At 35.5% G+C, this 26,911-nt stretch overlaps 1 protein-coding gene across 15 annotated transcripts in view; it reads left to right on the top strand.

Moving 5' to 3' along the window:
* Kmt2c (lysine methyltransferase 2C) overlaps window positions 1-26,911 on the top strand; it is a 212,319-nt gene that overhangs the window by 110,381 nt on the left and 75,027 nt on the right. For 12 of the 15 annotated variants that reach the window (XM_076913271.1, XM_076913264.1, XM_076913259.1 and 9 more), the window contains exons 11-25: window positions 140-291; window positions 760-873; window positions 1,659-1,736; window positions 2,920-3,623; window positions 10,635-10,754; window positions 14,590-14,706; window positions 17,248-17,349; window positions 17,520-17,624; window positions 19,653-19,834; window positions 19,973-20,137; window positions 21,045-21,154; window positions 21,794-21,859; window positions 22,838-23,050; window positions 23,949-24,077; window positions 26,481-26,600. In XM_076913271.1, the coding sequence (XP_076769386.1) occupies window positions 140-291; window positions 760-873; window positions 1,659-1,736; window positions 2,920-3,623; window positions 10,635-10,754; window positions 14,590-14,706; window positions 17,248-17,349; window positions 17,520-17,624; window positions 19,653-19,834; window positions 19,973-20,137; window positions 21,045-21,154; window positions 21,794-21,859; window positions 22,838-23,050; window positions 23,949-24,077; window positions 26,481-26,600 (2,477 nt within the window). The remainder of the gene's footprint in view (window positions 1-139; window positions 292-759; window positions 874-1,658; window positions 1,737-2,919; window positions 3,624-10,634; window positions 10,755-14,589; window positions 14,707-17,247; window positions 17,350-17,519; window positions 17,625-19,652; window positions 19,835-19,972; window positions 20,138-21,044; window positions 21,155-21,793; window positions 21,860-22,837; window positions 23,051-23,948; window positions 24,078-26,480; window positions 26,601-26,911) is intronic. The other 3 variants (XM_076913265.1, XM_076913260.1, XM_076913267.1) reach the window with 2 other exon arrangements.

Raw genomic sequence — 26,911 nt, 5'->3', positions numbered from 1 at the left:
TCTAACCCATATAACCATCTTTTTCTTATCATAAATCTTATCTTAACAATTCTCTGTTTAAGCAATTGACATCACTTTCCCCAGGTACTAATTTGGCTTTAAAATAGAGGCTTTTATTTAAATATACTTATCACTACAGATGGGTTCACTTAGAATGTGACAAACCAACTGATCAGGAATTGGATTCTCAGCTCAAAGAAGAATATATCTGCATGTATTGTAAACACTTAGGAGCTGAGATAGATCCCTTACATCCAGGGAATGAAGTGGAGATGCCTGAGCTACATACAGGTAAAAAAAGTGGTGTGTGTGTGTGTGTGTGTGTGTGTGTGTGTGTGTATACTTTTTATGTTGATTAGTCACCAACATATTACTTCATTTATAATGAAGGAAGTTTTTGTATCAAATCCCATTGTATTTTCAATTTTACAAAACTTTCCTTGCTCTTTTGTCTCTTGTATTTGAAACAGTCTCACTGTGTAGACCATGTTAACCTTGAACTTCTTAACCTCCTGTGTTAGCATCTAAGTGCTTGGATCATAAATGTGTACTACCACAGCTTTAGGTGTGATACACCTAAATAAATACTCACACTCTCAAACTTGTAATGCTTTATAATGTCCATATTTTAAAATGTAAATATGCTTCTTATTAACAAAGTGATAATTTATCATTAAACTAAGAGCATAGTTCTTGGTTTTGATTTTAAAAGTGCAAAACTCCCTCTGAGTTAAAAGGAGTTAATCATTTTCTGTTAAGATTATTCCAGTGGAATGGAAATCGAAGGTCCTGAAGATGAAGTGCTATTTCTGGAGCAGACAGTTAATAAAGATGTTAATGATCACCAGTCCAGACCTGGAATTGTTCCAGATGGTAAGACTATAGTTTTGAAGAAAATAGGTAGTATGCAAATATCGAAATTGTTTAAAGAGGAGTGATTTCAGGCCTGGCATATGTGACTCAGTAGCACAGAAGAGATTCTTAGGGGAAAAAAAATCATCTTTGGCATAACTATATTTATAGTTCAGTTGTAATTTAGTCTTGTTAATAAATATGTACTTTGTTTAGGAACCAAGTAATTTTCATTAAAAAGCAATCCATTATATTCTTATAATTGTGAACTAAATATATGGCAGATTATGAGGTATTTCTTTCACAGATAATGGAAATTTTATTATATCAAGTTATCTCAGTAGTGCTAGTGAGGGTATTTTAAAGATGTTTCAACTAACTTTTTACAGTATTGATAATAACTTTACTGAACTTGTATAATTAGTAAAATTTCATATTTAGGGAAATTATTAAACTATGAGCTATTCTAAATTTTTTTTGTAGATGAAGTTTTATGTTAAATTACATACTTTGAATGAATACATAAAGTCTTGGAGTTCTTCAAGATTTTAAATGTCCACAATTTACAACTGATTAAAATTTATACAGTTTTAACTGGAGAAAACAAGTTATACTAGATCTGTAGTATATAAATGGATTCCTAATTGTATCTTTGTGTACAACTAACTAATATAACAGTGTGTTTTGTTCTCATTTTGGAAATTAGCATTTTATAATAAAACTCATTCAGTTACTATAGAGACAGCAGTGTTAGAGAAATGTTGACTTCTTACTTAACGGTTCCATAATATGTTATTTGTTGCTAGCAGTTCAAGTGTACACTGAAGAGCTCCAGAAAAGTAATCCACTAGAAAGCCCTGACACAGTTGGTGTCATTACTTCTGGTAAGCTATATTTTCAGATTGTCTAATTTAAATGGATTATAAGATAATTGCCAAGTAAATTTTTTCAACTAGAATGACAGTGAACAGGACATCTACGAAGGATTTATGGTTGTTTTGCATGTTTAGTATAACAAATCTATTACTTGACATTTTTTTTCTATCCTCATTCATAGCCTTTCATTAGAGCAGTAATGAAAAGTGAAGTTTCATTTTGGTGTCAGACCATATATCAATTTTAATCTTTGATTTCAAAATAATAAATGAAGAATTTAATGTCTTTGTTGATACAGCCTCATTGGAATTTTAAATAAATGTCTCTTTCTCAGTAGTTCTCCATTGAAGGGCCACTTGAGCCTCATGCCAATTAAGACCTCTAACCTTTCTCCTATATAAGACTAAGCTAAATTTTGTTGTTTGTGTTTTGAGACAGGGTTCACTCTGTAGCCTAAGCTGCCCTAGAGCTTACTATGTAGGTCAGGTTGGTTTTGAACTCTTAGAGATTTGCTTGTTTTTGTCTCCCAAGTGCTAGATTAAAGACATATGACACCACAACCATCTTTAATAAATTAGCACTCTAGTTTAAAGTTTATTAGTCACACATATTTCAGTGTCTAATATATTAATAGAATAGTCAAGATAGTGATACTGAGGATGAACAAGGATTATAACCCAGGATGTGTCTTGATAGGTAATAATCAAAGGAATCCTCTGTATGGCTAGAAAATCTATCAGAAGCCAGAAGCAGTGTCACAACTGTGTCTAGATTATATCTTTATGTTCTTGTTTCCCTTTTCAGAGTCTAGCACTTCGCTTAGTATCTTTGATTTTTTTTTTTTTTAACTAGCTTTAAAAAGTTCAACCTTGATACATAATTTTTAGTCTGTAGGTGCTTAAATTATAAATGTGCATATGGGTATAATAGAGATGTATTAGTTAGTTCAGTCTCTTCTTTTTGTTTTGTTTCTAACCAGAAATTACTTAAGGATCTCACTAAGCCATGTTTTTAAAGGGTCCACAATTTATTTTAATTCACAAATCATTTGGAATTTTTACTTTAACTAATTCTTTAATTTTGTTTCTTGAATACCTTTAATGTTGTAGTTTAACCAGATAATCTTGTTTATGGTTAGACATCTTGCAATTTGCATGCGAGTTAATGTCACCTGCATTCTAAATTTTGTAGAATCATCTGACAATAAAGTGAATCCTGATTTGGCAAATGAGATTTCTCATGAAGTTGATACTGAAACAACAGAAAGGCTTTCTAAAGGGGGGCATGTTTGTGAGGATGATCAAAATGAAGACAGTATGGAAGTGACAGAAAACATTGAAGTCCTTCCACACCAAACCACTGTGTTGCAAGAGGACCTGCTCTTGTCAGAGGACTCTGAGGTGGCATCTAAAGAACCAAGCCCTCCAAAATCAGCTACTGAGTCTGCTGCACCAGAAGCCTTACTGTCCCCATACAGTGAAAGTTCCTTATCTTGTAAGGAACCACTGGTGATAGAAAGGGTACAAGAAGAAATGGAACAGAAGGAAAATTCTGAATTCCCCACTGGGTGTGTGGATTTTGAAATGACTCTTGCTGTTGACAGTTGTGTCAAAGATAGTTCATGCCAAGGAGACAAATCTGTAGAGTTACCTGCTGAGGAAGAATCACCATTCTCTTCAGCAACTGACCTGAACAAAGCAGATGTGTCTTCCTCCTCCACACTTTGTCCAGACTTGCCTTCATGCGACGTGCTACATGGTTACCCTTCAGCTTTCAATTCTGCTGCTGGAAGCATCATGCCAACAACATACATCTCAGTCACTCCAAAAATTGGCATGGGTAAACCAGCTATTACCAAAAGAAAATTTTCTCCTGGTAGACCCCGGTCCAAACAGGTAGGGTGATGTTAATGATGACAGAAAAGATATTGCAGCAGTCTTAAAAAGGGAAGGATACAATTAGCTTTGGTTGAGAAGGCAATGTTTCATCCATAGAGCTCAGTTTTAATGTCTCTGTTTTGGGAGGAGTGCATTATTTTAAAAAATGCTCTTAACTGAGAATGTAGTTAATCAAACTCCAGGATATAAAAATATGATCTATTTGATTATAGTACCTATAGAAAACACTTTTAAAGATGTTTTTAGTTCCAAAGTAATCTTAGAAATTTAAAAACTCAATATGAGATTATGTCTATACTAATAACATTTACTTTCCCTGTAATATATTTATTGTGAGATACATATACTGCACAAGTGAAAATTTTATGCTGAACAGTTTCTCATCTTGATGTTTGTTTCTGTATATAAATTCTAAGTTTTTTGTAAAATTATTTTTCAAAATAGGATATATTTCAGTAATTTTAGATAAAACAGTCTTAAAATGTGCTGCTGTTCTACAGCATGTAAGGGGCACACCTCTCGAATGTGTTGGGTGGTCAGTCTGACCTGAAATTGCACACTGTGTGCTTCCAGAGGTCTTAACATAAGGTTCGGGTCCCCTGTGGATTGGCCATCCTACTCTGAGCCTTGCCTGTGCTGTGATTCTAAGTTGTTTCTCTTTGTTGGGCTTTGTCATTGTTCTTAAGTAATATAGATTCTATATTTTAGGGTTGAATTAGTTCTTTCTAAGTAGGTTAAAGTGAGACTGAATGCTAAAATTAAGGTAATGCTGCTTAGAATTATTTATTGTTCTATATAATGGCTATTTTCCGATATCAAACAGTAGGTATGCGTTTAGTTTGTAGTATTTGCTTGGAATTGTAAGTCTTAAATTGCTTCCAGAAATTATTTGACTTTTCAATAGTGGTAATATATTAATATTAAACAGTTAACTTTGGAGCTGTAAAGGCTCTATAAAAAAATCTGTTTTAGTAGACTTATTTGTCTCCTCAATAAATTCTATGTATTTTTTATTCTCTAAAGTTAAATTACACCAAAGGCGAAGGCTCTTGCTCTATGGAAAAGACATTTTCAACGAACTACAGTACTTCATAGTGGGTGCCTTTCTGTCTGTGTATGTAGGTCAGAGGGTGCCTATGATCAAACTCAGGACATTGTGCTCTCTCGACCTCCCTCCCTCCTCTTCCTCTCTCACTCCCTCACCCCTCCTCCTCCTTTTCCTTCTCCCCCTCCTCCCACCCGTGTGTGTGTGTGTGTGTGTGTGTGTGTGTGTGTGTGTGTGGTGTCTTTTAAAGATGTTCTTTGACATTTGGCTTCTGTTATTCCATGAGGCCTTTTTTTTTCTTCGCAAACCAATTTCTTCCTTCTCCCATCTCCCATGAGGCTTTTTTTTCCTTCACAAACCAATTCCTTCCTTCTCCCATCTTCATGCTGTTTTGTAAAGTTAGCTGTATAACAATTAATGTAGTTCTGTGTCTCATATAGGTTCCTATAGGTTTGCATCCTGTTAAGATACTGCGTTATAAACATTTTGGGAGGAAGTCTGACTGTTGCCCATGTTGGCCTGCAACTTCTTCTATTCCAACTTTAGCCTCTAGATTGATGGGATTACAGATGCGAATCTCCAACATTACGTAATGGTTCCACTCTAGGCTAACTAAAACAGCCTCTGAGTCTCAAGTTTGACCTTAACCTTGGAAGTGGAGTCCTGAGTGGGGGCTTTGGTTTCTTTTCCTCTGTTTTGTTTGTTTGTTTGTTTGTTTGTTTGTTTTGTAATGTATTGAACAGAATATTGTGGGGAAAACTTTTTAGAAAGTTGTAGGAACTAGGATGAAAAGGTTTTAATTTGTCAGTTCCCTTACTTTGTTTACCTTTCATCCTGTTTCATTTTTTACATTCCACAGTTCTTTATCTGTTTTTTTTTTTTTCCTTTTCTTTTTTACAATTGCTTCTTGATTCAAGATCTTTCAGTGTAGCAATAGCTGCCCTTGAGCTTGGGGTTATCATACTGTCCTGCTTCTGCTTCCTGAGTGCTGAGTGCATGTACCACCACTTGTCCTAGTTTAGAAATTCTGAAATAACAGTAATCTTAAAATCACCTTTTAAAAGTGTACGTGTTGCATGTATGTATATATAAAGCCCTTTGCAATGCTGAGCTGAAGGCACATGTAGACTAGAAACCCCAAACTTTTTTTTTCTTTGTGCTGGTTCTGGGAATAGCTGATTGAAGCTATTCCCTCAATCTTGGCTAAAGGAGCCATAATTGTATTAAGAAACTATTGAATACTTTAGTGGGTGACTTAACTCTTAACAGTGCTTTATCAGTCACAGTCAGGTCAACTTTTAAAATCTGATTAGAATTGAACTTTATTCTTTCTTTGTTTTCTTTGAAGCAGGATCTTACTTCATACCACTGCCTGGTCTGGAATGCACTGTCTAGACCAGGCTGGCCTCCAACTCATAAGAGAGATCCTTCTGCATCTACCTTCCCAGTGTAGAATTAAAGGCTGAGCTACCACTTGAGGCTGACCTTGGGTTTTTAGAGAGTAGGTGTTTTATGTAAAAAGACTGCTTTATGTCATAACGAAAAGGTGTTGCTGTTACAGCATCATCTGCATAAGTGAGCAAGTATGTTTACAAGAAGACATCTGGCAATTTTTATTACTTAGAAGTGTGAACTTGCCTGTGAAGTACCAACCACTCTCTGGTTGTTCATCCCTTGAGACACAGACAATAGTGTTGACATACTGTATTTCTTTTTCTGTTTTCTTTTTCTTTCTTATTCTCGTCCCTTTTTGGAGAGAAGGAGGTGGTAAGGTACTTTGGAGCCTAGGCTGGCCTCAAGCTTGGAGTAATCTTGTCTTACTTTTTCAGCCTCCTAAAGCTGAGATTAGATTTGTCTTTTAATAGAAAGTTAGCCATAACATTTACATTTACATTTATCATTATTGTTCCATTTTTTCTATCATACAGCCCTGTAACACCTACACTTTATATTTATAAGCTTCTGTATGTTTTGTAACCAGTTCAATCTCTGTTGTATAATATTCATAATCTCTACTGAATTTCAAATCAGCTTGGTTCTAGGTAGCTCTTCTCAATTTTCAGTTCCTTGATGTTTTATATTTGGGCTTTTATTCTTAATTCTAGTTGTAGATAGCTTAATCGTAACATTGTATTTTATTGTGGATTAGGTGTTTTTTGTTTGTTTGTTTGTTTGTTTTGTTTTCTTTTGTTTTTGATATAAGGAAATCCAAGATTTGGGACAATTGGATAAGCTTAGTGTGTTTGATTTATTTCATGCCCACATGCACTCAAAAATAAAATGAAAAATAGTGCTTAGTAGTTGTTGAACAGAACACATGACACAATAGAGAACAAAAATAGAGGAAAAATCTCCATAACTTGTTCTTATGCTTATAGTTCAGTCTAGGTCATTGCAGTGAGGACACCAGTAGGCAGAGTGCAGTGAAGTAGGCAAGCACCTCTTCTCGGTGCTTATGTAAGTTCTTATTCCTCAAAGCTGGCATCTAAGGGATGATGTATAACTGAATTTTGATAAAAACAACAGTATTTCATTCAGTTTTAAGGTCTAAAAGATATATTAAGTAATTTTTCTTTGTCAAAACATATACATGTGTAAACATGATTTTTCTTTAGTTCCTTTTAAAATTTAATATAATCTATCTTCTTGTGCCTTATGTTAATACACTTGTTAAAATTCGTTTGGCAACTATCAAGCTTTTATTATATAAATTCTTAATAGCAGCCAAGAAGTTTCCTAATTATTCCTATATTGACATCCAGATTTTCTTGGTTTAGAAAGCTCTTTAATTTGTTCATCCATGTTATATGAAATGTAAATACTTATTGAAATGGAATATAATTTTGGCATCAAACTAACCTAAATTATGATGAATAAAACATAATCACCAGAATTTTTTTTATTATTTTATTTTATTTTATTTTGTTTTTCGAGACAGGGTTTCTCTGTATAGCCTGGCTGTCCTGGAACTCACTCTGTAGACTAGGCTGGCCTTGAACTCAGAAATCCACCTGCCTCTGCCTCCTGAGTCCTGGGATTAAAAGCATGCGCCACCACTGCCCGGTCAGAAAATTCTTATTTATGAAAAAATTTAACAATATTTTTACCTTGGAGTGTTACATTTTATGATAATTTGTAGTAGGTATGTAATGTTAAAAGATCAAAGAACTTCAGGTGTGCATGAAGGAACTATCCTTAGTGAAAGGCAGTGGAAGTTGTGAGGACTGGGCTGAACTATATCTTTGTTATACTTCTCCACCACTAAATAGAATGATAGGGTGCCAAGTATCTTCAGTGATGCAACGAAAGAAGCCTACAGATAAAGTATGGAAGACTGGCTCACTCAGTGCTAGGGGAAGGCCTTCTGACAAGGAAATACCCCAGGTCTTACCTGAAGGATTAGAAGCAACCATCCGGTTTTTAAAAGATTGGAAGGGGGAAGTATCTGTGTCACTTGGGCCCTGCCTGTCAATAGTACAGTATGTTTGAAGTGCAGTAAGGAAGCCAGGGCAGGAAGAATGCACAGATGGCGAGAAAATATATATGGTGCTGGGGTGGGGTGGGGAGGAAGCAGCTGGAAAGGTTTGCCTTTTAAGTAAATTGAGGCACAGAGGGCTCAAAATAGGTTAGTTTCTTGTTGGGTGAGATTTATAATTCTTATAATGAATCTAGCTGCTGGGCAGAGAAAGTCTTGAGGAGAGTCTTAACAGGGTGAAAGGAAGTAGAACTGCCTGACTTTTAGAGCATATGGTGTACAAGATGGCAGGCAGGACTTGGTGGGGCAGTGGAAGTGCTGAGGGGAGTGTAATGGCCAGAGACACATGAGATCAATTCTGAGTTTGCTGATGGTTTGAATTTAAGATTTGATAGAAAACAGATTACAAGGGCAGAGAATTTTTTTTTTTTTGACTAGATGCCATTATAAAAAATGAGAAAGACTAGGAAACAAACCCAACTATGGGAGAGATTTTAGATGTGATACATATTAGAGGTTGTCTTAGTTACTTTCTGTTGTTTTGAGAAGGCACCATGACCAAGGCAATCTATAGAAGAAAGGGTTTGTTTGAGGCTTATGGTTTCAATGGGTTAGATTCCATGAGCATCATGGATGAGAACATGAGAGCAGGCATGGCCTTGGGGCAGTAGCTGAGTGCTCACATTTTAATCTACAAGCTGAGTCAGAGAGAGCATACTGGGAATGGTGCAAATCTTTTGAAAATTCAAATGTCCACCAGAGACACACCTCCTCCTTCAAGGTCATATTCCTAGTCCTTCCCAGTCACTTTAACCAACTGGATACCAAATGCTCAGACATAAGTCTCTAGGCCTACAGGAGCCATTCTCATTCAAACCTTCATAAAGGTGTTTTTGTTTTGTTTTGTTTTTTTTTAATATAAGATGGATGTATTAAGGAAATGGAAAATTAAATACTTCCTTGGAGATGTTAGAAAAAGTTAGAACTAGAAACTGAATGTAGAACTATTTCCAATATGACATTTCAACTTTCACTGTAAATAGTGTTTTTAGATTTGGGCTTCAACTCTTAGGAAATTTGAGGGCTTTAGGAGTCAATGAGGAGGAACTTGCATAGGAAATGGAGGGAAGTCATCCTGGAGGGAGGTGTACTCCGACCAGATTAGTAGAGATGCCTTGAGTAAAATGAGAACGGAGAGTGAGCTTTGGGCAACATGGAGGTTCCTAGGGCTCTTGACTAATATAGGCATGGTGGCAGTGGCGCAGACACAGATGCCATGGGAAGTGCTGTAGGGAGCAGGAATGATATCTGTGCTATGCTGAGAAGTCTGTCCTTAATTGAGCTTGGGTAAAGTGTGGTTAGGAAGTGATGGGACAGATAACCAGGCTGGTGATGTGGTGCTGGCCTTAAGACATGTGGCTGCTTAGTTTGAGTTAGAAGTACAATTAGTTTTTCCTTTGTGTTTCTTAATTTTTTTTTTCTCTCTAAACTTCGTTAACTGTCTCTTCACTGTGAGTTGGTCATGCTCTTATTTTTGGTTGTTTAAATTGCTGATTGCATTTTTGTTATCACTGGTATTCTTACTAGTTTGATAATGGTCTAGAAATATGGTAAGTATAACATTTTGTTTTAAGATTTTGTCACATAATTATATGACAAATATAAGGTAAAATAATCATATGAATTCTTAAATTGCTTTATTCAAAATAGGGTCTTTGTTGTTTGACATTTCTTCTGTTTTTCTTTAAACTATTACCTTGGTGGAATAAACATTTTTCTTGCTCTTCAGTAGCTTCATCAGATTAGCTGAGATTGCTCCATGTGGTTACTTGGAAGTGAAATGCTTTCATTTTATTTTAACTAATGAGACATTGGTTCTTGAATATTAGGTGCCTTAGTCATTTAATTTGCAAATTTAGGACAATTTGCTTTAATAAATCTCTTAACTATTCAAATTAATTCCTTGGGTATACTTTCTCTTAAGATGTCATTGCCATCAATAAAAATCATCCAGTGTCTATGCACTCATCAGAGCATGTATTTTAGCCTGCTGGTTTGAGTGTTTACACTAATGAATACAACACTATCTAAGGTTGTCCCTTCCCCTGTTTTGGTACAGGCATACTTGTTAAATGAGTATAATCCCTGACTGTTTTCTTCTAGGGTTAATTCTTAGACTGTATCTGACTTTTACACTTATCTTTGTACTGTAATTACAGTTCATGAGTCATACTATAAAAACCTTGATGTTTATTTCACTTTACTGTATGATATTTCTACTTAAATATTTAATGTAAATTATACAGGCAAACATTTGAGTTAAAGTCACTTTAGGTGATAAGTTTATTTTCCCAGACTTAAAGCAATTTGTCCTAATTTTTCATACGTTTGCATTTGCTTTTGCTGTCCTAAAATTTTTTAGTTGCTGGCTTTGATCTTTTATGTTGCTGAGTTTTATACATCTATTTTCTCACCTACCATATCCTAGGGGGCTTGGAGTAACCATAATACAGTGAGCCCACCTTCCTGGTCCCCAGACATTTCAGAAGGCCGGGAAATTTTTAAACCCAGGCAGCTTTCTGGCAGTGCCATTTGGAGCATCAAAGTGGTAAATAAAATTGCATTTACATTCATGTATCATTTCTTTCTGGTTTGTTTTGTTCTATTGGATGATAAGAATTAAACCTGTCTTTTCTAGATTCAGCTTCCAGAGCCACTTTTTAAATCTCAAAACATACTTTCTAACATTTTTTACCTAAAGATTTAAATGAGGAAGAAGTTAAATTGTAGTATTTAAAGATTTTTTTTCTTTTTTTTATTAGATATTTTATTTACACTTCATATGCCATCCACTTTCCCCATCCCCCCCCCTTAGAAAACCCCTATCCCATGCCCTGTTTTCCTTTTTGCATTTATACATTTTTTTAAAATAATGTTAATCATAAGCGTTATAAGTTTGGAATTGTTCAATCAGAGGTGTAACCCACTGACCGACCTAGATATAACAACTATCTTTGACTGGTGGAGATACATGAATATCTGCCTCCCTGTCTCCCCCCTCTTTCTCTCTTTCATCACCTAGCTTCTCCTATCCTTCTTCTCCTCCTCTTCTTACTCCTTTTCTTCCTCTCAGTACTCCTCCTACCTTAGCTCCTCCTGCACATCACCCTTCCTGTTAAAATGAAACTTTTCTCTCAAAATACAATTAGAGCATAATTATGCCAATTTGTACCAGTGAGGTACAAGATAGTCCTAATACCCAGCCCATCATTTTGTCGACTAACAGCACCTCTGTCATCTATCCTAACTAAAACATTTACTTCTGAACCTGGCTTTAGGATGAATGTCAGCTGACGACCATCCACTCAAATCTTTTCTCTTACGGTAAATAGCTATAAGTTTTCAACCCTGTCAGAAATCCAGAATGATTGAGTTAACTATAATTGTGGGAAGCACAAAGCATAGCTTCTAAAACTTAGCCAATTTATAGAGACCTCTGAACACCTGAAAAGCCCCTATACTACCAAACGTTGGAGCATCAAATCTTCAGCCTTCTGGGCCAGAATCATCTGACAGACCTTGGTGATGCAGGATTATTAAGGACTGATTACTCTGTCTAGGCAGATATAATCAGTCGACTATTCTGCATGTGTGTCCTTTTCTGGACAGTAATTTGTCTGTAGATGGAAAGAGGCAATTCTTGCCTAGTGGCTGTTACCACACAACTGGAGTAACTCCAAGGATGCTCAATTTCTTCTTAGAATCCACAACAGGAAGCTGTCAGGAGCAGACAGGTCTCTAATCAATATGAACATTAATATATAAATATTTGTAGCATCAGTTCTATGGACTTCTGATGTTTTGAAAACCAACTATCCATGTAAGGTAACCTGGACTGTTGTCTGTTAACTCCTCTCAGCTATTTCTAAGTAAAATATGGAAAGCACCCTAACAATAAACTCAAAAATATGAATTTGCTATAGTCCCTTAACTCATAGGTTAACCGTCCCAAATCAGTTAAAAAAGTTAAAAAAGATATATTTTTAATACCTCCTTGTCTGAATGATTTTCTCTTACTGTTGTTATAAGTATTTCTGTGAAGGCCAAATTCTTGTCACACAGAATAAGGTGTAATTCAGGTCTTGCTCATTTTTGATACCATAAATTGAATCAATTACATACAGAAGAAATGTACCACAGGGTCTGTCACGGAGCAACCCCGTGTCCCGGACTGACCATGCTCTCTTAGGTCTTGATGTTAAGTAGTGTGATATAGTTTGAAGCAGAAGAAGTTAAAAAAAAAAATCATCTCAAAAGTCAAACACTTTATTGACTAAAGAAGATGATTTTTTCCCTTATCCTCTCTATTTAGTTGTTTCTAAAAATAGAGCTACTTATATTAGACTAGTGAAAGATTTTAGAAGACTTTCAGTATATTTTCTTATTTTTTATTAAAATTGGAAGAGCACATTTATGCTTATCCAGATAACTTGTAATCATCTACGGTAATGTGACATAATTTAGCTTAATTCATTTTAATTAGTTGATTGATTACAGATTAGTCTCGTTATGTAGCCCAGCCTCCCCTTGAATTCTATCCAAATCCCTCTGCCTTAGACTCTCAAGTGCTGGGATTACAGCCATGTGCCACCATACCATATTTAAAAGAATAAACCATGATTTTTAAAAAAGCTTTTGTAGCAAATGCTGCCAATTTTTACTTTTAGTCAGTACCAATGGATATTAGGGGAAGTGAATTGAGATTATTGTAATCCTAATTTTTTAAATTAATTTTTTATTGGATATTTTATTTACATTTCAGATGTTATCTCATTTCCCCATTTCTCCCCCACCCAGAAACTCCCTATCCGTTCCCCCCTCCTCCTGCTTCTATGAGGATATGCCCCCCTACCCACTCCCACCTCTCCACTCTCTAATTCCCTAACAATGGGGCATTGAGCCTTCATAGGACCAAGGACCTCCTCTCCCAACAAGGCCATCCTCTCCTGCATATATAGCTGGGGCCACAGGTCCTTCCCTATGTGCTCTCAGGCTGGTAGTTTTGTTGCTCTTCCTATGGGGCCACAATCCCCTTCATCTCCTTCCTAATTTTTTAATTACAGCTTTAACTCTTTCCCCACACTCCTCTCTGCTACAAGCCACCTTTTCATTCCTATTGAAAACAACTACTTGTCCAGTGCAGTCCTACCCTGTCTATCCTTTGTTCATAGCTGAGGACTCTCAAGGGACCTAAAGAACAGGGTGAGAGTACAAGGAGAGGCAGCTTGGAGCTGGAAGGTATTTGTACTTAATAAAACTGAATGGGAAAATTTAAGTCCCTTCCCTTTGTTCATGTGATGTCTTAGTCTCCCAACATAACATAGTGCTCTGACCCTGATCCTGTTCTGCTCAGTAGGAAGTAGGTTCCATTTATGAAATGGATAAAGAGTGAAAATGTGGCATACTTTTTCATCTGTTATAAGGAAGAAAAAAATTTCCCTGACTTCTTCTAAGTTCGTTTTTAAGATGCTTCTAAGATGCAATGTTTTTTTTTCCCAGCCAGATATACATAATTCTGAATATGACCAAGGTGAGATCAGGGTTCTAATGTTGGTTGGTGCCTCCTACAGCTTAAGATCTCAGGAAATTTAACAGATTTTCCTGAGTTTTTCTTATGTTAGTGAAGATATAGATAAGTTATTCCTATTTCAAACATTATTTTTAAGGCTCAGTATTTTGCCTTTATGCCATTTTTATTAAGATCTTTAAGTAATTTTAAATACTGTGTTAAAATGAGTTAGATACGTTCAATTCGTATGAGAGCTATTGAATAATAAAGGATACTGATTACATTTTCACGATATGAAGAATTCCACATCACAGTAGTAAAATTAAATTTTGCTGCCTTGTAATATTTCAGAATAATGACTTAAAACCAAGGGCAGTAGACCACTTGCTAGCTGAGTGACCTTCAAGAAGACACTGACACTTGTTACCCACAGAGTCCCTAAAGTAGAGATACCCTTTATCTCTAAAGTGGAGATACCCTGAGGGTTTGTTGAGAGGAAATACTGCTCAAATCAGTGCTTACTAAGTGGCCAGTAAATGTTCCTGTTACTCTCATCTCTGAGAATATAGTTTTTCTTGATACCTACTTTGTACTGAAGAGAGTCCGTGCATGTAGAGATGTCTGTATAAGGCTAGTTACTCTAAACACCTAGAACAAAGATGTAGGGAGTCAAAAACAGTGGTAAGGCCTGTTGATGTAAGACACTCAGGATGATAGAGGTGTAGCACAGATTCTAAAGTGTTAAGTAGTTCTCTCTCTCTCTCTCTCTCTCTCTCTCTCTCTCTCTCTCTCTCTCTCTCTCTCTCTCTCTCTGATAGAAATAATTTCTTTTGGGCTTTTATGAAAAGTTAACTTATCTGTATCTGTTATGCAGGGCCGAGGGTCTGGATTTCCGGGAAAGCGGAGACCTCGTGGTGCTGGGCTGTCAGGTCGAGGTGGCAGGGGCAGGTCTAAACTAAAGAGTGGACTTGGAGCTGTTGTATTACCTGGGGTGAGACTTATGCTCTTACTTTTCCAGTAGCAGTTAATGGTGATGCTCTCATTCTACGGGTCCCAGGAGTAGTCTCATTCCTTACATTTTACTGTGTCTGTGCTTGATAAAAATTTGTTTTATTTTGGATGTCTGCTCAGGTCCTTTTGTTTTCTGATTATCATCCTTTTTCTTCCTTTCTTCTTTGACATTGTTTTATGCCAACCCTCTACAAGAGTGAATTTTTACTGTATTTTCTATTAGAAATATACTATTACTGAATTCCTTTTTAAAAGTCATATTTATTTCATTTCATGTATATTTTTCTTTTTGTATGTATACCATGTGTGTGCCTGGTACGGTACCCTGGGAGTTCAGAATATGACATCATATTATCTGGAACTGGAGTTACAAGTGGTTGTGAGCCATTTGACATGGCTGTTGAGAATTGAATTTACGTTCTCTGCAAGAATAATATGTACTTTTATACACTGAGCCATTATTTCTTCAACCCCCATTTTTTATTACAGTTGTTGTATTATAAAAACTATAGAAAAAATGCTGTAGATGAATGCAGATTCCAGCCATGTCCACGATTTTATATGACTATTTTGGTTGAGAAATACTGATTGACACATTTTGAGGTTTCCTTTAAATGTGCATTGAAAAATATATGTGATTTGGCCGTGCTTTTGCAGTCTAATCTCAGCATTTAGGAGGCAGAGGCAGATAGATCTCTGAGTTGAAAGCTGGCCTCATCTACATAATAGAGTTCCAGCACAGCCAAGGCTAAAGAGAACAGAGAAAGACAGAGAAATGGCAGTATAAGAAAACTACTAACCAAAAGCAACAAAGCTGGGATTCTTGTCCTTTGTGTTTTATATGAAGTAAATTGAAAACTGATTTATTTCTGGGCAAAGTGGTTCACACCTTTAATCATAGCACCTGGGAGCCCTCAAGCACGTGAATTTATGGTCTGCTTGATTTACAAAGTGAGTTGCAGACTAGCAAGGACTACATAATGGGACCCTGTCTCAAAACAGTCAAACTCAAAATAGACTTATTGAGACATAATTTGTATAGGATACTGATATTTAACACGCGCACACGCGCGCACACACACACACACACACACACACACACACACACACTTTAATTAGCCCTTGAAAACCACATTACAATCAAGCTAGTGAAGACAGTCAGCTCTTCCAGTCTTCCCAGGAGTTTCTGAAGTCCTCTTGTCCCAGCTTCTCTTCATGCATGGCTGCTCTGAGTTTCTTGTGGCTCATGCTTAAAGTCCTAGCACTTGAGACTAATGCAGGGTGATGCCAGTTCACATGTTTAAATGCTTTGGAAGTTTTGGTCATGCTTCAAGGTTAAATATTAGTTTGCTTAATGGTTTCCCCTGTAGCTGTACTCATTAGGAGTTTTTAGGACTTTAAATTGCTATTAATTGTGTCATGACTGTAACATCACATTAGTACTATTGATTAAATGATTTAAATTGAAAATGTTACAGTAATATTTTTAGCAAAACTTTTAGCCATTCTCCAATAAACTTATTTTATTATTTATGTTTTGACCTTGACTATAACATGTTCAGTGTAGGTTCTAGTTTTTTTAAGGGAAGAACATCATATTTTAGCATTTTAATATTGGCCTTCTGGCTCCCGATTATTCCATCTAAATCAGAGCTTTTGTGTGGGTGCCAGTTGGTGCCTAGTTGGTTTGGTGAAACATAATTAAGTTCAGAAATGAGCACCCCTGGTTGGTAATTTTTCTACTAATATTGACATTTTGATAAACTAATGATAATAATATTCTAAAATAGTGCCATTTAATAGTAGTGAGTAGGAACCACATATGCAATTTAAAACTCTCTGGGAGTTATATTTAAAAAGTTATAGTGAACTAAGAAAGTTATTTTTAATGTGCCTTTTGACTTCTATATTTGAATCATTATCATTTCCCTGTGTATATAATGTAATGTATATAAGGTTGATAGCTAGCTATTTTTATATTATTCTAAGTCTAGTACTGAGTCTTTGATGACTTCTATGTTTATTATAGTAAATCATGGTTTCAACTAATCACATTGCTGTTCTCAAGTGGCATGAAAAGTGATATGCATATATTTATGCTATAATTTTATAGTCTCATGATTAGAATTTCTGGATAATTAAGTACTACTAAAGACCGACTTTAGGGTTCTCATTTGTTCTTATCTGTGGCACTTGTACGTCTAAAGTAATCATTGTATGAATTAAAGAAAATGATCATTACTTTAAATTTTTGAAGACAGGGACTTGCTATGTAGTCGGGCTAGCCTCAAATTTACCATCTTCCTGCCCCAGGTTCTCTAGTGCAATGATTATTGATTGATGTATACCATCATGATTATGAGTCAAAGTATTTCTCAATTATTGTTATGTAGAACTGTTAGTCTAGACATGGACAAAAACTGTATTTGGATAAGAATTTTCAGTTAACTTAGTACTTAACTGAAGTAAGTACTATTAGTAAGTAACATAGCTTGACGTTTGGTATTTTTGCTTTTTGTAGGTCTCTGCTGCAGATATTTCATCTAATAAAGATGAAGAAGAAAACTCTATGCACAATACAGTTGTTTTGTTTTCTAGTAGTGACAAGTTCACTTTGCATCAGGTTTGAACTTATTTTTCTGTTTTTCAATTCTTTTCCATTTTAATCTATACCATCTGCCTAGATATTATTCAGTTAGGCTATAATAGTATGTTAAGTAAGAATATATTTTTAAAATCTATTTTTAGCATTACCTGCAATTTAAAATAGTTTTACATGTTATTATTTTTCAGGATATGTGTGTAGTTTGTGGTAGTTTTGGCCAAGGAGCAGAAGGAAGATTACTTGCCTGTTCACAGTGTGGTCAGTGTTACCATCCATATTGTGTCAGTATTAAGGTAAATATGCTTAATTAAATGAGTTAACAAAGTATTTTTAATAATGAATTTATTCTATTTATTTATGTGCATGTGTGCCTTTGTGTGTGTGTGTGTGTGTGTGTGTGTAGGTGTGTGTGCATGTGCATGCATGTGTATATGTGTTTCTGCGCATGCCTGCATGTGAACATTTGAAGTCAGAGGATAACTTACAGGAGTTGGTTCTCTTTTTCTACCATCTATATATATGGGTCTTGGGGATCACCTTAGACTAACAGGTTTACTGTCAAGGGCCTTTACCCTTCAAGCCACATCCCTAGTTCTAGGAAAGACATGAACTTTTATTTTGTTTCAGCACTAATATGGTTGTCTCAGTTTTTAAAATTAATTATTATATATAATATGACAATATTTAAATCAAGTGTTGTTGCTATTATGCGTATGTGGCAGTATTTTAGTACTTTACTGTTTTTAAGTGTTTGTTACCTCAATAAATTAGTTCCTAAAAATCTGTGGTCTTGATTTATGCAAATTATTCTGACATTGTATTGAAAAGGCATTAAAATGTAGATATTTACTCTTAAGACAACTTAACTTATGACTGTTTATTTACTGAGAGGTTAGTGTACTTCGTTCAGTTGTTCCGTGTCTACAGAACAACTTGTAGCATATAGTCATAACTTTGTATGACTCTGTATGTCTTTTTCACATAGATTCCTCAGTCCTTCCTCACTTACACTTTTACAAGCAAGTACTGTATTTAATGCAAAATGAAAACATTTAAATCACAAATTATTTAATGCTAGTTTTTTAAAAGTTATACATACATAGAAGAAACTTTTCTTCATTGTGTGTTCATATTAAAAATGTGTTGAGATTTGACTCTGGAAAACTATTGAAGGATATCAAATATAATTCCTTTCAAGATGTGATTTTAACCCAATGATGTCTTAATATAGCCATTTCCCTTGATCATTGTAGCAATTTTCAGAGGAAAGTTAAAATTTAGAGACAGCACCCAGAACTTCTGTGGATTTCTTTTTAACAATTTCCATTTTCAACTAAACTAATTGAACTTATATAAGGAATATAAAATAGGGGACTGGAAAGATAGCTCAGATGTTAAGAACACTACTTTCCTAGAGGTTCTGAGTTCAATTCCCAGCAAGCACAGGTGGCTCACAACCATCTGGTGCCCTCTTCTGGCATGTAAGCATACTCACAGGCAGAAGACTGCATATATAATAAATAAAAAAATCTTTAAAAAAGAACATTTAAAAAAATAAAACCCAACCTATTATTAGCTAATTACTGTCAGGTAAAGTTTAAATACATGCTTTTCTAGCTACCTGTCCTGAAAAGCAAAAACTAAATAAAACAAAAAAAGAAAAAATTTATTTCAGTATATTAATTTTTTATGGTGTAACTTCTTTGAGGATTATATTAGGAATGTAGAGATTATCAAAAATCCTGCTAGTTCAGATCTTTGAGACAGAAATAAATGAGTAAAGGTGAGCTATGTAAATGCCAGCCTCATGAACTGAAGTTCCACAAAATGAGAACTTAGTATTTTGTTGTGGTAATTTTCCCTCTCTTTGGTAGGGAAGCAGTTGATTTCAAAGGAACAATTTGGGATCTTATTAGGTAGATAAGTCATATTATAACCATAAATTTCAGAAGCATTTAATCCCATTCATAGAAACATCATGTATAGAGATTTTGTTGATGTAGTTTCAAATCTTTTCAATAGCGGTAGGACAGCTTAATCAACTGTAAATTCCAGTCATCATATGTGTAAAAATAACGGAAATAAATCCAAAGTATTAAGCAGTTATGGTGACTCAAGTGGTGTTAAAATATGAACTCCTTTCAATGGTTGTGTTGATCAGTTGGGCTCCTAGTATTTGGGCATAGTAATGTTTACCTGCTCCTGTTCTGTACATGTGTATGTAAGCACAGTGGAAATGCACGTAGTGTCCTTGTTAAACAAAAATGATTTCTAAGTTAAATACATAAAGCAATCGCATGGATTTTATTTTCTTTTTACAGATCACTAAAGTGGTTCTTAGCAAAGGTTGGAGATGTCTTGAGTGCACTGTGTGTGAGGCCTGTGGGAAGGCAACTGACCCCGGAAGACTCTTGCTGTGTGATGACTGTGACATAAGCTATCATACCTACTGCCTAGACCCTCCATTGCAGACAGTTCCCAAAGGAGGCTGGAAATGCAAATGGTACCCTAGGATTCATGTGACTTTGTCAGTCTTTCAAGTTCTGAACTTCTGCTCTCATTCTGTGCACTTGTAGAATCTGAAGTTTTACACTTTAATATGAAATAAACATGATACATTTGCGGGGGCTTTGGATTTCAGGTGTGTTTGGTGCAGACACTGTGGAGCAACATCTGCAGGCCTGAGATGTGAATGGCAGAATAATTACACACAGTGTGCTCCTTGTGCCAGCCTGTCCTCCTGCCCAGTCTGCTGTCGGAACTACAGAGAAGAGGACCTCATTCTACAGTGTAGACAGTGCGATAGGTACTGGGCCTCTTTACCTCCTTTGCTATCTTTAAAGCATTTTTCTCCTTAAATGTAGTAAAGGAACATAGAAAATTACTTTCCTTGATCATAAATTTAGGGAACAAAACATTGCTTTCTAGATTTTTAGTCTATTAGAAGCTTCCAGGCTACATTACTATTTTAAATTTTCCAATTTTAGACACTTCAGTTTTTCAGTTGGGGGCCTTTTGCTGGTTTATCAGTCTCTGGAAATTAGATGCAAAATTAGTGTTTGTATATATGCATTTTCTTGTGGAGAATTTCTAAATCTTTTCTATACTCTTATTTTTCCTCACCATTTTCCCACTAAACCTCCAGATCTTGATCTTCCTAACTAGTATGTGCACCTTCACAATACAGACTGCTTCCTTTGTTTTTATCAGTAATGTTAGCATTTAGCACTATATGTGCAGTCTTAGCTTTAATTCATTGGTGGTGCAGGATTATTTGTAAATACGTTGTGTTGTTTTTGTAGTACTCTAAACTACTCTAAAGTGAGATCCTCTTTACTTGGCACACGGTATCTCTGTTCCTTATTAGATGCAGTGGGCGGCACCCTTACATACATACATTCTGTTTACTCTTCTGTATTCTTGCCTGACCTAACTAGCTTTATTGCTATCTTTGTCTTTCAGCATTTGATCACTATTAGATATTGTACATCTAACAACGTGCATATGCTTTTTCCTTAGAGTTTATTCTCATTTCTTTTTCTTGACTTCTCAGAACAAGGAAAGATCTTATGGGTTGGTAGTCATAGTTAGGCGAGAAGCGGGACATTTGAGATTCGGAACTTGAGGCTTGAGGACTGTCAACTCCTGTTTAAAAAAAGAGTTTAGTTTCTAGAATACTCACGTCTTTTAAATGTGTAAATGTCTTTTTTTAGGTGGATGCATGCAGTTTGTCAAAATTTAAATACCGAGGAGGAAGTGGAAAATGTAGCAGATATTGGTTTTGATTGTAGCATGTGCAGACCCTATATGCCTGTGTCTAATGGTAAGATAGTAACATAAACTATGAGTTATGCTGCCCTTTGTCTCCTTGATTGTGAAATAGAAGTTGTTTTGTACTATAATATCCTTCCTATCCAAACTCTATTAAAATGGTTGTATAATGAAAAGTGAGGCAAATGCAAATTAGATGTAAAATATAATTTTGCTCTCAAGGTTTAACCTCTTGGGTTATTCTTGGGTATTCAGGAATCCCCAATTTAGTCTCTGCTTGTTTTCTGCTCTATGCTTCTTGTTTTGAAAGCTGAGCATAATAGTGGGCACCAGTAATCTCAGTGCTTGGGGAGGCTGAGGCAGCAGGATAGTACAGCTGAGCTAGTCTGTATTACATGGTGAATAGCAGGCCAGGCTCACCTAAATAGTGAGACCTTATCTCAAAAAGCAGTTGAAAATTAATTTATGAGACAATGCCTTTGAAAACCTAAAAGCTGTTTTTAGAGTTGTGATGTAGCACATGGGTATAGTATTTGATTGGCATATATAAGCCCCCCCTCCCCCCATTAAGAATTAACATCCTCTAGTATTGACACATTTGTAGAATGATATGTGTACAGTCACTGAAATTTTAAACCTGTATAAGTCTTTTTTTCTCAAACTTTGCCTGATTGGTTCTTTTTCTGTTCAGTGCCTTCCTCAGACTGCTGTGACTCTTCTCTTGTGGCACAGATCGTCACAAAAGTAAAAGAGCTAGGTAAATCTGGAAATGGCTTTCTTTTTGAAAATGCATATACTTCTTAACTGACTTGATGATTAAATGAAATTAAGTGATTTGTCTGATGTTTTGAGAATTAATGTATAAAACGTTCATATTCCATTTTGATGAAATAGTATTCCTATAAATTTCAGAAAATATTGAAATAATAGCTCTTTAGATTAATTGTTAACATCATGCTTGCCTTCACTCAGCTGGGAATTGTGTGTGCTTAGTTGTCAGTAAGAAGAAAAAGAAAGCCTGTTTAAGTAAGCACTCATTTAGTATTAATATTTTACAAATTTTTCTCTGATAGCTTAGAATGATGACATGACATTTTTATGGTATTTATCCTTTAACCAGTATTTGACAATATTTCTGATATAAAAACATTTGGATTATATTGAAATTGTTTTAATAAACAAGTTTTCACGTTAAAGGTTGAGTCTGCAGAATTTATGATCTTACTAATATTTTAAACTAGCATACAAAACCAGTGTATTGTGGGTTTGAGTACATGTATATCATTGTACTTAAGTGGGCAGGTTTTTACAGTGTCTGCCACTCCTTGTTAGTGGTCAGATTGATACTGGTTTTTCAGATGGGCTTCTGAAGTATATTCATTTCTTTTTCTTATATTTTAGTTTTCACTAGGAGAAAGCTTATTATTTGAGTGGCTGCAGCAGTACCTGTATCTCTAGGGTCTTCTTCCTAAAAGTGGACATAATTTATGGAAGCCGAGATACTTTCAGTAAACCCTTGCCCATTTCTTTGTTAACACACATCTGCCTCTAGTCCTAAAAAGTTATCAGTGTTTTTCAATGTTATTGAACATCTTCAGTTTGTTCATTTTGTAGATAATTGCTGAATAGATGTGTAATTGTGTCTTCTTGCCATGTAGATTTTGGAATATTAGTCAATATATCAGTCAGTTTAAAATGAAAGCTACAATGTATGTCCTTGGGTTTGTAATCTTAGACCCACCTAAGACCTACACCCAGGATGGTGTGTGTCTGACTGAGTCAGGGATGAGTCAGCTACAGAGCCTCACCGTCACAGCTCCCAGGAGAAAACGCACAAAACCAAAACTGAAATTGAAGATTATAAATCAGAATAGTGTGGCTGTCCTTCAGACCCCTCCAGACATTCAGTCAGAACATTCAAGAGATGGTGAAATGGATGATAGTCGAGGTAATACTCTTTAATTTTCTTGGGATACTTCCTCTCTGAGTGATGTTCTTAGACTTGTGTGTGCATGTTTTCTCATACGGAACTACTTTTGTGATTGAAATCTCTAAGAGCATTATGTTTGTAAAGCTTATGAATAAGGTCATTCAGAGCAATTCACTTCAATTTGCTGATTTGTCAGCATAAGCCCTCCTCTAAACTTTGTAACCTGATGATTTATAAACATTTTCGTGATCTGAATAGAATAGGTTTTTCTATCTGAAATTGTGAAGTAACAAAGAATTTTAATAGCAACATTAAATATAACACAAATTATTTCTAAGATGATTATATTTGGTGTGTTTATTTTGGAGTGATTATTTTCATTTGACTCAGAAATAAAGCCATAATCATTTTCCAACTAAATGCATATTGTATGACAAACTAGATAAATCTTGGATCCTAGTTCTTGATATTAAACACAAAGATTACTTTAAAAACAAAACAAATCTAAGTGATTGTTTTCTCTTTGTTTTCCTCCACCTTACTGGATTTGTCTGTGTATCCCTGGCAGCCCAGGAACTAGTTCTGTATACCAGGCTGGCTTTGAACTCAGAGATTTGACTGCCCGTGCCTGGGATTAAAGGCATGGGTCACTACCACTGGGCTGTTTCCTTTTTTTAAAGTCATTATGTCACACTCCCTGGGAACACAACACATGCAGGATGATTTCCACCCCATCCTTGGGCACCTACCATCTTCTCTTTACTTCTTAGCCACTGTAGGTGCAGATGGTTAGAATGGCTTGGTGATGTTTTGCTTTGCTTGTTTCTTTTGTTTGCTTTGCTTTGCTTTGCTTTGTTTTGTAGTTTTCTATATTTGATAGAATACACAATTTCATCTGTATATTTACATTTTCTAGAAGGAGAACTTATGGATTGTGATGGAAAATCTGAATCTAGTCCTGAACGGGAAGCTGGAGATGATGAAACTAAGGGAGTTGAAGGAACAGGTGGCATAAAAAAGAGAAAAAGAAAACCATACAGACCAGGTAGAGTGTACCAACTAGTCCCTCTCTGTGTCTCTCTGTCTCTGTCTCTGTCTCCGTCTCTCTTTTTTCCTCCCTCCCACTGAAATGTGTATTGGTGTTTTGCTTGCATGTGTGAAAATGCATCATATGAATGTTTAGTGTCCACAGAGGCCATAAGAAGGTGTCAGACATCCTGGAAATGGAGTTAAAAACAGTTGTGAGCCACCATGTGGGTGCTGGGAATTGTAAGGGTCCTTCACAATAGCAACCAGTGTTCTTAGTTGTTGAGCGATCTCTCTACGCCCTGAGGTAGATATTTCAGTATAACAAAACTTGGCCAATTTACCAATAATAATAATTGCAACAACAATAATGACGACTTATAATTGGGACTATGTTTAGCATCTTACATGGAACTAGTGGATCCTTCACATTGAAAATGTAACTACTCGACAATAAATCATTATCCCAAATGTTGACCATTTATTAAACCTGTTATTAGTTGGTTTTTATTTATGTTTGGCTTTTAATGCAATTCATGTATTTACTTCATCAGTCACTTTAAAAGTTGAACATAAATACTGCTCGTTATCAATTTTCTTTTAAGCATTCATTTTCAAATAGTTTTATGTTTTTATTTCAGTAATTATGTAAGCTCAAAGGTAAACAAAACAAGGTTCTTCTGCCTTATTGAATTTGTACTGCAGTTGATACCATTAAATTCTTCTCATTTTTTAAGTTTATTTTTATTTATGTGTGTGAGCTTATGTGAGTTATGTGCACCATATGTGTATGGGAGTCCAGGGACACTAAGGGTCCAGAGATTCTAAAACTGGAGTTAGAAAGAATTATGAGATGCCATGTAGGTGCTGGGAACCAAACCCAAGTTTTCTGCAAGAATAGTAAGGTTTTTAACCACTAACCTATCTCTCTACCCCTAAATCTTTCTTTTCCAGTATATTTCATGGGTAGAAAAACAAAGCTGTTTTGATTTTTCATTGTTTTAAAAAAGGTATTGAAATTTCTCATCAGAAGTTGTAGCCCGTTTATTAATGTCGTTTATAGTCATTAAGCTGTAGATTGATGCACTCGCTGTCAGAAATTTCTATTTGTATTCTTCCGGACTTTCAGTGACACCTTCCTTATGGATGGAGCACATCTGTCATAGCTCCTGATTTCTTATCCTTTTAATTATTATGTTTCCAAGTATACTTATCTTTTAGGTAGAGCACATATCTCGTAGAATACCATCCTTTTATTTGGGGGGCATTATAAAACACTTTACTGGACAAGTAGATCGTGACAAAAGCTTATGGGATTTAGTGCCATGCACTGTTAAAATTGCTAAGCATTTTACCAATTTCATTTTGCTTATACTTATGATATGGTAAGTGCTATATATTATACCTATTTGACCAATAAATGAATTGCAGTACTGAGGAGTAAAATGACTTGTCTGAGCTGAGTTAGTAGTTTTGTGTTCCTGTCTACAGATCTTCATGTGTCATGTGACTTCTGGCCTTTGTCACATGGGAAAGCTAGGCAGTACCACTGAAGTCACATTGATCAATGAGGGTTAGTGTATTTTAGTTCAGTTTTCATCCTCATCATGCATGCTGGTCTCCTGTGCTGTTCTCAGGAAGTGTAACTTAACAATTATCGAAGGGGAAACAGATGTATTAGTTCTTTAATATTCAAGGTCTATTTTTTATTTAGTATTTATTTTGATCTTGTCTAGAACAGGAAATCCAAGTAGTTCTTTCTGTGTACTGGCAAGTTGTTCATGTTTGATGTAAGTGATAACAATGACTTTGACATTTATTTTTACTTTCAAACTCCTCTACTTTGTACAAAAATGAGATTCAAGGCTGTAGGGATTGCTCAGTAGGTAAAGCGCTTGCCATGGAAGCATAAGACTGAGCAGAGTTTGGGTCCTCACCACCCATGTAAAAACTAGGTGACCACCATATACTATAATCCATTTATTCAAGAGTCAGAGACAAGGGTTACTGACCTAACTCATACAAATTCAGATAAGCACACACATTCACATAAATAAAAGTGATCTGAAAATTTTTAGAGGAACTTAATTATTCATGGTATTAATTTGAATCTTGTGGGTTAAAGAGAAATTCTTTGCTGCGATGTATAAGGTAGACAGAGATCAAGGATAGGATCCAAGGTCAGTTTCTGGCCTACACACACACATACATGCATATGAATACACACACACATGTATGCCTCTACACATAGACTCAGGCCTGCATATGATATACTCATATACATGCAAGAAAAGAGATTATTAATTTACATTAAGCATACAACTGAATTTTGAAAAAACCTCATTGTTAAAAACAAAGTCATTCTTTGCACTATGGAATTCTAGAATTATTTATTACTTTGTACACTTTCTGTTTTATATAGGTATTGGTGGATTTATGGTACGTCAAAGAAGTCGAACAGGACAAGGAAAAGCCAAAAGATCTGTGGTCAGAAAAGATTCTTCAGGCTCTGTTTCCGAGCAGTTGCCTAGTAGAGATGATAGTATGTGCTGATTTTATTTTATTCATTTTTGTTTGTTTTGTTTTAACTCCTTGGGATTGATATTCTGTTGGAATAAGCAGTCACTAAAATGATACTACTACATGCAGTACTGTGGTTTCAATCTAATAGAATATGTTCTTTTGAGTTTTTTGTTTGTTTGTTTTGTTTTGGGTTTGTTGGGAGGGGTCTGGGGAGAGGGAGGGAGAGATAGGGTCTGGTCTTATAGTGAGGCTAGTGGCCATTTCCCTACATGGGCCATGGCTACCCTAAACTTATATACTCCTGCCTCAGCCTCCCCAATGCTACACCTA

Source organism: Arvicanthis niloticus, chromosome 15 (assembly GCF_011762505.2).
Source record: "Arvicanthis niloticus isolate mArvNil1 chromosome 15, mArvNil1.pat.X, whole genome shotgun sequence".
Taxonomy (NCBI): Eukaryota; Metazoa; Chordata; class Mammalia; order Rodentia; family Muridae; genus Arvicanthis; species Arvicanthis niloticus.
Note: the sequence above shows the minus strand (reverse complement) of the source record. Positions and strands in the feature narration are given on the sequence as shown.